Source organism: Phascolarctos cinereus, unplaced genomic scaffold (assembly GCF_003287225.1).
Source record: "Phascolarctos cinereus isolate Bilbo 61053 unplaced genomic scaffold, phaCin_HiC Scaffold_2;HRSCAF=192, whole genome shotgun sequence".
NCBI lineage: Eukaryota > Metazoa > Chordata > Mammalia > Diprotodontia > Phascolarctidae > Phascolarctos > Phascolarctos cinereus.
This window is the reverse complement of record NW_027555625.1, coordinates 349,847,035-349,861,331: the sequence shown is the minus strand read 5'-3', so window position 1 is coordinate 349,861,331 and position 14,297 is coordinate 349,847,035. Positions and strand designations below refer to the sequence as shown.

At 40.0% G+C, this 14,297-nt stretch overlaps 1 protein-coding gene across 4 annotated transcripts in view; it reads left to right on the top strand.

The window, feature by feature from the left end:
- The window catches only part of ACSL6 (acyl-CoA synthetase long chain family member 6), a 142,042-nt gene that overhangs the window by 78,622 nt on the left and 49,123 nt on the right, over window positions 1-14,297 (top strand). For all 4 annotated transcript variants that reach the window (XM_020991154.2, XM_020991153.2, XM_020991160.2 and 1 more), the window contains exons 3-8: window positions 2,291-2,405; window positions 8,930-8,994; window positions 9,645-9,746; window positions 9,861-9,960; window positions 10,600-10,778; window positions 14,180-14,212. In XM_020991154.2, the coding sequence (XP_020846813.1) occupies window positions 2,291-2,405; window positions 8,930-8,994; window positions 9,645-9,746; window positions 9,861-9,960; window positions 10,600-10,778; window positions 14,180-14,212 (594 nt within the window). The remainder of the gene's footprint in view (window positions 1-2,290; window positions 2,406-8,929; window positions 8,995-9,644; window positions 9,747-9,860; window positions 9,961-10,599; window positions 10,779-14,179; window positions 14,213-14,297) is intronic.

The following is a 14,297-nucleotide window of genomic DNA, read 5'->3' as shown; positions in this document are numbered from 1 at the left end:
TGTTTCTGAGGTGAATTGTTAAATTTAACCACTATATATCTCAGAGTGATTTAGCCTTGTTTTCTCTCCCCTTCAGGGATGATCTATCACTTCTTTCAATTGGTATTTCCTTTTCTATGTTCAGATGTTCTGGGCAATTCCCTTCTATTGTTTCATTCATTATGGTGTTAAGGTTTTTTTGTCCTGTCATGACCTATGATCCTTAGACAGGATGAGTAGACATTTTTGTCTCTATATGCAGCCTGTCTCTGAGACCAGTATGTTTTGCTTGCATAGTGGACATACTTTCTGTATTTGCATTCCCAACCTATTATTTTCTCTTTTGTTGCTTTGGTAAGATTTACCATCGTAGGTTCCAGTTTTTCTATTCTGCTTATTATTTTTGTTGTGCAGGCCATAAATTCTGTTCTCTTAATTCTCATTTCTCTTCTAAACCACTCAAGAAGAACATGTAGGACTTCTATGTTCTCCTTACATTTCACAGGATCTTCTGTCTCATTAAGTATTGGATCATTTTTCTTTGTTTTGGAGTATTAATTCATAGATGCCTGAACTCATTTACTAGATCTGGTGGCCATATTTGCTTCTGTGGTTAATGTTTTCACCACTGATTTAGCTGCTTATTTTCGAGATCTTTGAGTTTACTTCTTTCTGAGATCTTTGGTAATTTCAGTCTTTTTTTCTTCCTGATTTTCCCTATTGCATCCTTGCTGGCTCGGTCATTCTAATGGTGTTTTCCTTTGGGGCTCAATCTCAAATCATTTCAGCCTTCTTCCATGCTGGGCCATTCAGTGATCATTGGCCTAAGTCTCTGCCCCAAATAACTTTTGGATGGCAAAGCTGGCCGCAGCTAAATATTGAGCTCTTTCCTGCAGGTTTCATGGAGTGCTGCTGCTGCACCACACACACACACACACACGCACACATACACACACACACACACGCACACACACACACTGTCCCTGATTGGGTATCCTGCCTCACTCTTTCTTCAGTTCTCTGGTTTGACACCAGCCCTTCAGAGACGTGCAGCACTGGGGCCACAGCATTGTCTGCCACCATGCTGGATGGCTGGCATGCCCCTTCAGCACACTTTTGTTTCTGATGTGCTACTATAGCTCTAGCTGCTGCAGAACAGACCTCTGCAGCCTTGAGCTGGGATATTCATGGAATTGGAAAGACAGATGGGGAACTGGGGTATGGAGTTAATTTTTGTTGCAAACCCTCAGGTATTTGGGTATGCTAGGATACCCTCGATGCTGGTACCTTGGGAGGCGAGAGAAAGGTGCTGAGTGAGCTCAGGGTCAGTGAGTATCAGTTCATGAGTTGGCTTGTTTGTTTGCTTTGCCTTCTTTTGGACTCTGAGTATCTTAGACCATAGAGACAGCTGAAGTTCCCACAGTTTCTCTTTCGGAGAGGTGTGAGAGGCCATGGGCATCAGAGAAAATGTCTAATCCTCTATCTTGTTGCCCATGTGACCCAGAAGTTTCTAGTTACTTCCTGGTGTATGTGGTTCCTTGTTGTGTTGATCTTCCTTTCCCAGCAGGGCTAAACAGATTGTTTGGTCTACCTGAAACGTGAGTGAGATCTCTTCTCCCAATTGCCCTTTGAAGCTCTAAATCCCTTTACTCTTTATCTAATGAAGGTTCCACTTCTCTTTCTACATCTCCATCTTCTGCAGACACATAGAGGCTGCATAGATGCACAGATATGTGGCCACGTTCAAGTGCAGCCCAGCTTCTGTGTATATGTGTGTGTGCATCTATGTCTGTGCCTGAGTTTCTCTGTATGATCCATTTCCCAGATCTCTCCCTCTTTTGAAAACTAAAGTAAAGGACAAGGTCAGGTTGTGAACTTTGTTATTCCTGATATGACAACTGGGGTCCTCCTTGATATACTTTAACTTTAGTCAATACCAAAAACTTCTTCAATGAGGGTAGTGAGGACCCAAGACATGGAGAATTTATACCATCAAAGAAGCAGTAGAGTAGGGAGAACGCTTTCCCTCTTAAAACATGCCTGGGCATGCACATTATATGTGGTTTGAAAATGGTGCTATAATTGTAAAGGAAGAATCCTATTGTTAAAACAATAGTAGCAATGACTACTCTGTGTAGTCTATGAGTTATGGGATTTATGCAATGAGTTTTCTTCTTAACAGGTTAAATTAGTCTGTGGCATATAGTTGGAAAGATATTGTATATTGGTATCTCTAGGTAATGGAGTTGACCTTTAGAAATATCATGTTTCCTGAAGTTCCTTTCTAGCCCATGTCTTTTTGGTTCCACAGGGCTTTGATGGAGCTCGGCGGTCCGTGATTGGAGGTAGCACCAAGCTGCTGAACCATTACTATGATGATGCTCGGACGATGTATGAAGTCTTCAGGAGGGGGCTGAGCATCTCTGGTGAGTGTTGAACACTTCCTTCGAGAGGCTATATGGACATTCCATCAGAGACAGGCTGTGTTCTTTTCACTCCAGCTGAAGGTTGGTAACCAGTATTTGGTGAAGTAAGTTACCACTATTTACCAGGAACCACAGGGACTGAAGGAGGGGCTAAACAGGCCTGGAAGTGGAGAACAGCTGGCAAATGCCATAAGTACATAAGTGACTGTGTGACAGCAGTAACAGTTCACCAAGGTCTTTAAGGCATATAAAAAGCCTTCCTCTCAACAATCCTGTGGTATAGATATTATTATCTCATCTTTAGAGGAAAGAAAACTGGGGGCTTAGACATGAGGCAAAGGTACATGTTTGTGGTCTCTAAGCCAATAAGTATGGCTACAAGATTCCAACCCAGGTCTCCCAAAGCTCTCCATTAAAATGTATTGCTGCAGACATGTGGTGGTTGTTTCACATGGTGTAGTGGAGACAGCACTATATATGGGGACTTGATTTTTAAATACTGATTAGCTATTTAATGAACCTTGGCCAATTCTCTATACCTCTATGGGACTTAGTTTCCTCATCCATAAAACTAGGACATTGGAGTTAGATGATCTCAAAGAACCCCTTCGGTGATGGTGTCAAATTCAAGTAGAAACAGGCCCATATATAAGGATCCCCACAGGCTTCATATTGATTTAGAATCAACATTATCTGTGTTCTATTATATTTTTATTTATTTTGTTAAATTATTTCCCAATTACATTTTAATCTGGTTTGGTCCTGGAGCTGCTTTGATATCTGTCTTTTAGCACATAATAGTGTAATCCTGGTGTTGTGACTATCATAATTTAGCATATTCAGAGAACTGCTTGGGACTGTCTTCTCTGGTTCAGGACATAGGGTCTGGAAGGACCTAAAAGTGATGCTCAGTGTTCCAAAAAGAGAGGAAGACTAAAACAATGGATAGAAAAAAAATTCATCTAGATCAGGCCTGCACAACATATGGCCTGCGGGCCACTTTGGCAGGCCACAAGTACATATGTGGGTGGTATGTTGTGCAGGCCTGTTTTACATGCTCTACATTTTTCGTGGGCTACCCAAAATCCATTGGCAGGCAGTAAGCAGAGTGGACTGTATGTTGTGCAAGCCTAATCTAGACTGTTATGGGAGAAATATCTCTTCTCTGAGTTTGTATAGTAGGCAACTGCTGTCAAAATATATTTACCACAAGGCAGAAATTATAGAGTTAACAAACTAAGACTTATTACTATGCTCAAGCATAAGTTCAGGCCTCAGAGAAAACCTGAACCCTCATTAGGATTCTGACAAAGTCTCTTATAGGCAAAATTACATCAGAGTGATAGAGAAATAATTCTTTTACCTATCGCAATCTTGTACATTCCTCTTGGGCCATAAAGTTAGCACACGTCCTTCAATGTCATAAAAGTTGAACAAATTTAGTCAAATGGAGTCATAATATCATACTTCCCTTAAGGAAACAAACTTTGTCAAACAAACTCTATAGGTAAACTAAGTCAGGTCACAGATTAAACATTTAGAGGGTTTATTTACAAATAGGCTGAGGAGGAAGATTTACATATGGCCACGGACTTAAGAACAGTTGAAATTCTTCCTCTAGCATCTTATCTAAGGAATATTTAAGGCTTTAAGTAAATTTTTACATGCCATGGAACAGATTCTGGTCAACTCAACAACCTCTGAACTAGGAGAAATGGCGTTGACCTTCCCTTCACATGAGTCAGCTTTTGGTCAGGTGAGATTACTAAGTCAAAAACAAGTCCCATTATAAGACCCTTGGTTAGCATTTCAAGCTCATTTCCTCCCAGTCTGAATCAAATTACAAGGGGAAGTTACTACTAAGGTGAATTTGAGGACTATTTTCAAAATACCTTTTTTTCAGAATAGGAGCACCTCAATGCTGCAGAAATTCAAGCTACACCTTCAGATACAATAGTGAGAGCGTGCAGTAAATGGGTCTTGTTTCTAGGTAAATCATTTCTGTGAATAATGAAAACTCACTAGAGTTGTTGACCCCTGTCTATATCCCCTCCCTACTCCCCACTCCCAACATGCTGTATGTATTAAGTTAGAGAAGTGTCTCTTTTGGTCAGGGGCCCAACTTCTTTTCCCTAGCATCTGGCCTTTGGTCTAGGCATAAATTAAGAGTGAGACACCTAGTTTGATAAATAATTCTATTTTTCTAGATTTCCAGATACTGTCTTTGTACTTGGCAAAGAAGCTAAACATACCCCAAGATGGCCTTTCTTAGGAGTTGCACATGACTATCTTGGTATAAAAATCCAAGGCATAAAAACAGCATCCCAACATGAGGTCATTAAAGAGGAGGGAGGCTGGACTGCAAAAACTGACATCCCGTAAGGCTCTGAGTGTCTGTGATTCTGTAAATAGCCACTGCAGGTATACCTTGTGTAGAGTATAAGGAGTTAATGAAATCATAGCTTTCTTTTTTTTTTTTCACACAAGAACTAGATGAGAAGAAGAAGTAGCAGAGCCTTTTGCTCGTGTCTGTGTGGTAACTACTCTTTACCCTTTTTGTCACCATCAGGAGATTGTGAGACACTTCTGAAAAATGATACCCCACTGCCTGAGGGGATGTAATTGTTATGTAGTTTATCCTGCCTTTGGTTTTTAGAACATTTGGGTCTGTATTCCAAAAGTTTAGGGTTAGGCAGGAAGGCCAAGATTCTCTTTGGAAAGTGGTTTCCAATTCAGGACAAGAAAGATCTTTTTTTGTTTTATGTATGGGACCAGCCTCCTGTCCAGTGATGTGGAGACAAGGCTTTCTTGTTGCTGTTCTCATAACATTTGAGTATTTTGCTTTCTGGAGGGTGTCTTTGAGTTGAAATGGTCACATGTTTCTTTGTTGTGTTTTTTTGTTGTTGTTTTTGTAAGAGGCTTTGACCCCTGAGAAGAGGCTCAAAGGTATTTATACCAAGCTAGCCAAGATTTGAAAATTGTTCCCACTATGTGACTATCCCTTGGAATCTCTGAGCCTTCACTGAAATCTACATGACTCAGCTCATCACACAATAAACACTCTCACACATGATTTTCTGGCTGGAAAAATACATTTGTAAAAAGTTCTATTAAAAAGTTTTCCTCATTGTATTCCCTTCATGCTGACTTTCGTGCCCACTGTTGGTACAGTCTCTGAAGACCAACATGGAATAAAGGGGAAAATACTGGATTTGGACTGAAAGGTTTTGGTTCTGTTTCTTACTACCTATATTGCCTTGGGCAAGGTCCTTGCCTTTGCTAAGCCTTAGTTCCCTCCTACATAAAAATAAGGGGGAAGAAGAGGGTGGCCAAATGCACATGCCCTTCCAGCTTGAAACCCTATGACCCTTGGCTCCTCTGAGACTCTGCTGAGAAGTCTGACCTTTTGTCCTAGCCTAGCAGAGTGAAGCCTACTAGTCTGAGGTGGCTAGGGGGGCTGTGCTTCCATTAACCCAAACCTATGGTTCAACCATGCTCTGTTTGTTACTTAAGTGAAGGAGTGAGCGTGTTCAGGAGCCAGACTAGCACAGTCTTTTTCCTGCTTTAGAGACAGTGAGAAGGAGGAGCCTTTGTTGACTTTCACCTTTTGTACAGATGCTGCTGTCTGTATGACCAGAGCTTTTTCCCACAAACCATTTCCCCAGCAGGCTCTTCCTGGCTGCCTTGAAAAGGTCAAAGTCATATTTTGGGTCCTTATTTCTTGAGGCTGCTTATCCAGACTGTAATACTGTCCTAAGGACATTATCAACCCCATCATCATACTTGCTGGATTCTGCCCAGGCCAGACCTCTCAAAGATCCTGTTCTCTTTGGGACTGATGAGGCAGATATACCTAGTGGCTTCCTCTTACCTTTTTCCTCCTCCCTCACTGGACTGAGGAAGAGGGTGCTGAGTTTGCTGTAGACTCTCCTGCCCACAGAGTTGGCCTTGGCCAGTGTCAGAGACTATCGTTGCTGCAGCTAGACAGACCTGACTTTCTGCCTTCCTTGCAGAATTGAGCTTCAGGGCAGACGATGTTGACTCCTTCTCTCCACCACCAGCACCACCACCACTACACCCACATCCATATCCATACCCACTCCCCCACACACAATTTATTTGTATCACAGGGTACTAGCATAGAACTCTGCACATACCAGGTTTTACTTAATGTTTGTTTAGTTGAAATAGATTGGGATATAAGGCAATAAGAGACTGCAGATGGTCTGAAGCTTCCCTCATTGTTAATAAGACCTCCAGTCTAGGTGAAGGTAGAATATTTATAGCCTCCTATTTTAAAAAATTTCTTGATACTTCTTTTAAAGGATACTTCTTTTTAATTTTTTTAACTTAATCTCCAAAAAAGCATATACATATCACATATACATATCACATATACATATCACAACATATCCATATACATATCATAATACAGAAAAATATAAAATGATTAATATATAATACATATAAATATATAAAATAATTTCCATTTCACACTGCTTGCTTTTTTTTTAAAAAGAATATAATAAATTCTTCAAATTACTTTTAAAGCTATCCTGCCTGTCATTTCTTCCTTCTGATTTTCCTTCTGTTGTCTTCTGGGAATTTAAAAAAAAATGTTAAAATAGTCCTCTTGCAGGGGAGGGAAGGATCACTATGCTAATGACCTCATAGAACTTCACCTTCTCCCAACCATTCCCCCTCCACAACTAACATTATAAAAGGGGGGGAGTGGGATAGAGGACTTGTAACAAATAAACATAGTCAAGCTAAGTGAATCCATGTAGCGAATGTACAAAAATGTTAATATCTCTGCACTTTAGGTATACCACCTCTCTGTCAGGAAGTGGGTAACAGGATTCATCAGAGGTCCTCTGGAGACCTGATTGGTTATTGCTTTAATCAGAGTACTTATCAAAGTTGTTTTTCTTTACAGTGGAGCTGTCCTTGTAAAAATTGTTCTCCTGCTTCTGCTCAGTTTACTCTGCAACTGTTCCTACAACCCAGAATTCTCTGAAATCATCTCTCTTGTCATTTCTTTTGGGGCAATAAGTCAACAAGCACTTATTAAGTATCTGCTCTGTGCCAAATGCTGTGATAAGCTCTGGGGATACAAAGTAAGGCAAAAAAGAAACCCAAACAAACATTCTCTGCTCTCAAGGAGCTCACAGTCTAATGGAAGGGCTTGCAATAATACTCCATTACATTTCATATACAGTCTGTGCAGCCATTCCCAAATTGTGTAATAGGCAATCTTAAGGCGCCATCTTAGATGCTAATGCTTTTCTTTCTCCTTTTTAATCCCCATTTTGGATCAGAGTTTGTTTTGCTTGTGACTACTCCCTCCTTGGCATTATATTCTTTCTTAACAATTTCTTCCCACCCCCACTTGTTTCCCCATCAGTTTGATGTATTTCTACATACTCTTTTGTGTGTGTAGGGGGGGTGTGTGTGTATGAAAGATTTCTTTCCCTTTTTTTTTGCGAGGCAGTTGGGGTTAAGTGACTTGCCCAGGGTCACACAGCTATTAAAGACATTTCTTTAAAAGTGTCTGTTTAGATTGTTCTTGGCTAGAACAAACACTATGAGGAAACATTTGAAGTGGGTCTAGAACTGGCAATATTGACCCTTATGTAACTTAATTAGTTAGCTTTATAGGAAGGGCATTGTATAATGGAGAGAGTTCCAAACTGAGAGTCAGGCAATCTAGGTTTGAATCCTCCCTCTGACATTTACAAGCTCTATAACCCTAAGCAAGTCACTCTGGGTCTCATTGTTCTCATCTATAAAGGGGGGATTAAAAAAATCTATTATGCTTACAGGGTTGTGATGAGTATCCAATGAAATAATGTAGCTAAAGCCATTTTTCAACCTTAAAACACTATGAAAATGTGAGATAGTGGTATTGTGACACACTGATGGAAGACAGCCTCAGGCTCTTCACATACCCCCCCCCAAAAAAAAAAACAACTGAGAGATATTCAATAATATAAAAGCATTATAAATGACCCTTCATGATTTGGGGATAGAGAGAGGAGGGGAGGAAACTTGTTGGTTTGCTTTCCTGATTGCAAACATATACATAAAATATTTTGCCTTACTGGTGATTACAATGTATACACAAGAACTCTAGGAATGGGTAAGGGCAGATGCTTAGTCTTTCACAAGCTCCCTTTGCAGTTCATGCAGTGTACCCAAATTGAAATTCCTGCCTCCAAGAGAGATGTTTTTGAAACTCTCTGGCCTTTAGGTATACTAGCAGCCTTGTGTGTTACCATATTCATTCTCTACCTACCCATTTACCCAACTCTTGGAATATGTAATTTACTAGAATGTGTATGGATGGGTCAGCCTGGGGACTCTCCATCACAATTTTCTTTAAATCCTCCCCAATCTGGCATGTTGCTTCATCAGGCCAGAGAAAACTATGCAGTGCTGTAGGTGAACGGCAACATCAAAGGATTTTCATAAAACATTCTCCACAATGTCCACAATGACTAGCAGTCAATATTCCACTTTTTTAGGAGATGGTCCCTGCCTTGGATCCAGGAAGCCCAAGCAGCCATATCAGTGGTTGTCCTACAGAGAGGTAAGAACTGTTCAGTATATGAGGTTGACACTGCAGCTAAATAAACTCCAAGGAAATAGCTTAAGACATCAGTGCAATATTACTCATCTCCAAGGTTATTCCATGTCATTTGTCATATTTTTGCTGACAAATATGATAGGTTATTTTTACCTAATAATGCCATTAGCAAACATCAGGAAATGTATCTTGGATGGACTTCAAATCTTTTGAGAAGAAACTAGATCCATCAGCAATTCGGTGGCCTTTAGCAACCTTGTTCTTGGCTTTTAGCTGGTACAGTTAGAGGGAGGGGAAATCTTAGTGCCATCCATTGCGGGGAAGACTTGTGATTTCACTGGTGTAGAGCTCATTGGTGAGGAAACTACTTCCACTAATGCAGATTGGGAACTTCCATGTAATTTACCTTCTTAGGGAGTTACCTGAGAGGATAAGTGACTTTGTCTAAGGTCAGCCAGATATATATCAAAGGAACAACTTGAACCCAAGTCGTCCTGACCCTAATGCTAACCCTCTACTCACTACATCAGGCTTTTTCTATAGTATAAGGAATACAGTTGTTTAAATGGAAACATTCAATCTCTTAGCCATGTCTCAAGATTTCTCAGGTAGTAATTTTTTTCCCTACTAAATTCTCTTTCCTGTATACCCAGGTGGCAGACAGGGCAGAGTTTCTGGGATCAGGACTCCTCCAACATGAATGTAAACCATCAACAGAGCAGTTTATTGGTGTCTTTGCTCAGAACCGTCCAGAGGTGAGAGAAACAATGCTATCTATTTTTTTTTCATGTGTCAAGTCACTAAACAGTATTTTAACTCTCCTCCTCTCCCTCTTCTCTCCAAATTCTCTCTCCTGTGGCTCTTACCAGTGGATCATCTCAGAGCTGGCCTGCTACACCTATTCCATGGTGGTGGTTCCACTATATGACACATTAGGCCCAGGAGCCATTCGCTACATTATTAATACAGGTAACATTAATTCAGGGAAGGCAGAAGCAGAAACTCCATTTCTCAAAGAAGATTGCCAAAGTACCCTTGGAATGGGAATTTTCAGAGCAACAGCATATTCTACTAGATCGTCAGTACACGCCTTGTCCAAACCAATCCTTAATGGTTCGTTCTAGTTCCAGTTTTGTGAAATTCCTAATTTCTTTGCTGGTCTAGAAGTTAGAAAGGAAGAGTTTCCTTTCCAGCTGAGGGCTTTCCATTTTGTAGACAGGAAGTTTGTCTTCTAAGTATCTATTCTCCCTAGAATCAGTTCCCATGGGAAAACTAGGTCACCAACAGACCGGTATTTTTCTTCCTGCCCCTCTAATTTGCATGCATGCATACATGTGTGATCACTCATGAAGGCATACACACATGCATATGCACACACCTCTGTTAGCAACTTTTAAAAACTAAGCGTTAATTAAATCCCACACAAATGTATGGCAATATTGCTGGATGGAAGCTACAGTATCATAGGGGCAAGGTTCTAAAAGCCAGAGCTCACATGGATCCTGGTGCACCATCTGCCTAGGCCGCCCTATAACTATAGCATGCTTTGGGCAGGCCATAGCTACAGAATCTGCCTAGTACTGACATTTACAACAATTTTCTTCTCAGCTGATATTGCCACAGTGATTTGTGATAGACCTGAAAAAGCCATCCTTCTCCTGGAAAACGTGGAGAGGAAGGAAATTCCTGGCCTGAAATTCATTATTCTCATCGAACCATTTGAAAAGGACTTGAAAGAACGAGGGAAGAAATGTGGTGTGGAGATTCAGTCCATGAAGGAAGTCGAGGTGAGCGTCTTTGCCTGGTTTTAATAGAAGCTCTTTCTTCAAAGATGTCAAACCAGATAAACTGTTAAATTTCTGAAAACTTTTTTCACAGCTGCTCTCAGTAGTTGTGAAGTAAGTTGGAAAGGTTTTATTATCTCTGACTGATAATATAACTTCTCCACAAAGAAGTTATAATAATTAACCTTTTAAAAGAGCTTTTCTTTACAACCCTGAGAAGTAGTAGAAGTCTAATTTCTTCTGTCTTACAAATTAGGAAACTGAGATTCTGGAAAGTGAAGTGACTTGCCTTGGACTTCACAGTTAGTCAGTGTTGAGTACAGGACTCAGACTTAAGTTTTCTGGCTTCAAGACTAGCGCTCTTTCCCCTTATTGTTGTTTAGTTTTGTCCAACTCTTCGTGATTTCACAAACCATAGTGCACTAATATTGTCCATGGGATTTTCTTGGCAAAAAGTGGCTTAGCATTTCCTTCTCCAGTGGATTAAGCAAACAGAGGTTAAGTGACTTACCAAGAGTCACACAGCTACCAAGTGTCTGAGGCTAGATTTGAACTCAGGTCTTCTGACTCCAGACCCAGCACTCTCCTCACTAAGCCACCTAGCTGGTCTTTCCACTATACCTTCCTAATTCTTATCACAGTCCCTAGCACAGGGTGGATGCTCGATAAATGTTTATTGACTGCCAGAGAGGTTAACAGTATTATCTGAGATCACATAGCATTTTTATGTCAAAGTTGGCACTATAAGCCCAGGTGTCTTGCCTCTCAGAGCTCTTTGTCTCTATATGAAAGGATCAGCTATGCAGGCAGTCATCATTTCCATCTTATTATAGACATGGATTGAAGCTGACCTCATAGGATTATAGCTATGGAGTGGGATAGGATTTCAAAGGCCATCTAGTCCAACTCCTTCATTTTCTAGATGAGGAAACTGAGATTCAGGAAGGTTGGAATTTAAGTTGGGATTTGAACCCAGGCCTTCTGACTCCAGAATCATTGCTCTTTGGCATAGCACTGTACCAAGCTATCTCCCTCCTAGACTTATCATGATCTAAAAAGATACTGATATAAACTATGGAGAAAATATTAAGCATGCTCCAACTCTCTAAGGAAGGCATCCAGGGGAAAGGATATTCATCTGAATGGAATGTACACATCCAGAATTGTTTTTATTCTTGTCCAGGGTATGGCTCAATTCAGTCAATAGCAGCCAGCATAATGGAGGATTCATTCCTCTTGAGCCTGATGTTAGAAATGCAGAGACCAAGGCCTCATTTTAGTACAATGGACAGTACCAGCTGAGTTAACAGAATATCTGACAGTAACAATTATCTCTGGATTTAGGGAACCACCATATCTGTCCAATTTGTGGTCTTTCTAGAAATGGGGCCACAGTAATACATCTCTCACACCTCTTCTTGAACCTTCAACCATCACTTAATAAGACAGTACAGTATAGCTACCCAGCTCTATGTTTAGCTATATTATGGTGAATCCAAAGGATAGAGTGGACACAGTCCATGCCCTTTATAATCTGTCTGGGGCCATGTCTGACATGTCTTTAGTAGAAAGAAATATATACTAAATGCCAAGGAATAAAACAGGCAATTCAACTCTGTCTTTTTTTTTTATATATAATATATTAAGTAGTCATGAAGGATGAAGAACTTGGGCTTAGCCTCTGTCCCAGATTATTATAGCTATTCAATGAAAGAAAAGGTGAAGATGATATTGAGTAGGGGTGGAGTCATATTCTGAAATTCTAATATAGTGGGGGTTACACAGCCTTGTAAATAGCTCCTAAATATTTGGCACCCCATTGAATTAATTCTTTCCCACTCAACTCTGTTTCTGAGGAGGTAATAGAGTGAAGTTAGCATTCTCTACTATTTGTGTGGCCTTTGTCACTATGATCAGACAACAACAAAAAAACATTCATTTGGGACTTCTGGATACTACCTCATTTTAAGCAAACTCAATGTACTGAAATCTGGAGTTATATAAAATAAGTTTTTATTTGGTTCAGCCCGACCTGTGACTTCTTCATTGTAAAAAATTTATAGTAAGGAAATTCCTTCCACCAAAGCCAAGTGGCAGTTTGTTTGAAACTTTTAGTCTTAAAGAGTTGCCTAGGACATTGAAAGATTAAGTGATTTACCCATGGTCACATAGATACTATGTGTCAGAGCCAAGATGTGAACCCAGATTTTGCTGACTCCAAAGCCAGCTTTCTATCCACTATACCTTGCTGCCTACCAAAAGATAAATTAGTGAAAGTGGTAATTATTCATTTTAGAAAAGAATTCTTTATAAAAGGATTTTCTTTAGGATAGTGTTTTATAGTGAATTTCCTCATGCATTTAAAATATAACAACAAGAACATTATTATAGTGTTTTAAGGTTTAAAGAACACTTATAATGCATTATCACCATTTTATAGGTAAGGAAATTGAGGCTCAGAGATCTGAAGTGACCTGCTCAGGACCATAGAGCTAAGCTAGGATTTGAACCCAGATTTCCTAACTCTTTAGTTAGTCTAGTTCTTTCCATTTCAACTTACTGCCACGTATATAACTTTTCAGGACAGCGCCTGCTGAGTCAAGTGAGGGCCTACATCTGCTTGAATGGGATATTATATACCAAGCATGGTATGAAAGGCTACAGAATCCCTATTGTCTGAGGGTTTGTGGTCCAATGCTCTGTTGACACACAAATTATTTTAGGAAGAAAATGAATGAATTTCACCAAACAACCAGCTGTTATACATCTGATTAACTGATAGTTCTAATTGGGTGTTTGTCTTAGTTCAACTTTCCCCTTCCCCACACTAGTAAACACAGCCTGTACAGACAACCCTCAAGTGGACAAAACACCCTCCAGTCTCATATGGGACACGTAGTTATCATGTGGGACTCTGGAGACAAAGTTTTTACCCATAAGGACACCAGATATAATGAAAATATCAACAACTGTGGAAATTGCCCCATTTCCCACTAGAATAAATTTAGCCATGGTCTAGGCCAGAGGCATCAGACTCTTGGGAGTATAACTCAACCAGATCAAAATGGAATTGGGAAATATTTAATAAAATTTAAAAAATACAACACAATATAGATAGCGTACATTTGTGGTTTTCTACGTCAATATGTAGCTTGCAGGAATCCATTCCTATTTGAATTTGACACCAGTGGTGTAGGCAACATTTCTGACCTTTCTTTGACCTCACCTCCTCAGGGCTATTAGCACCCAAATTTTCCAAATACTGTCCATCTAATTAATGCTGAAAGGTTTTAATAATGTGGGGTGCTGGAATGAAGTGAATGAATATCATCTGAGTGAATTTCAATGCTCTGATGATGTAAATGTATTTAAGGATTTTTAAAATCACCTTTCGTTTTTTACAGGATTGTGGACGAGAGAACCATCACCCTCCTGTGGTAAGTTAATAATAAAGGTGTTGAGTATTTACTGAATATTAGATGTTAGTGACAGAGATAAAAGGTCAGTGCCCTCAAGACAAAT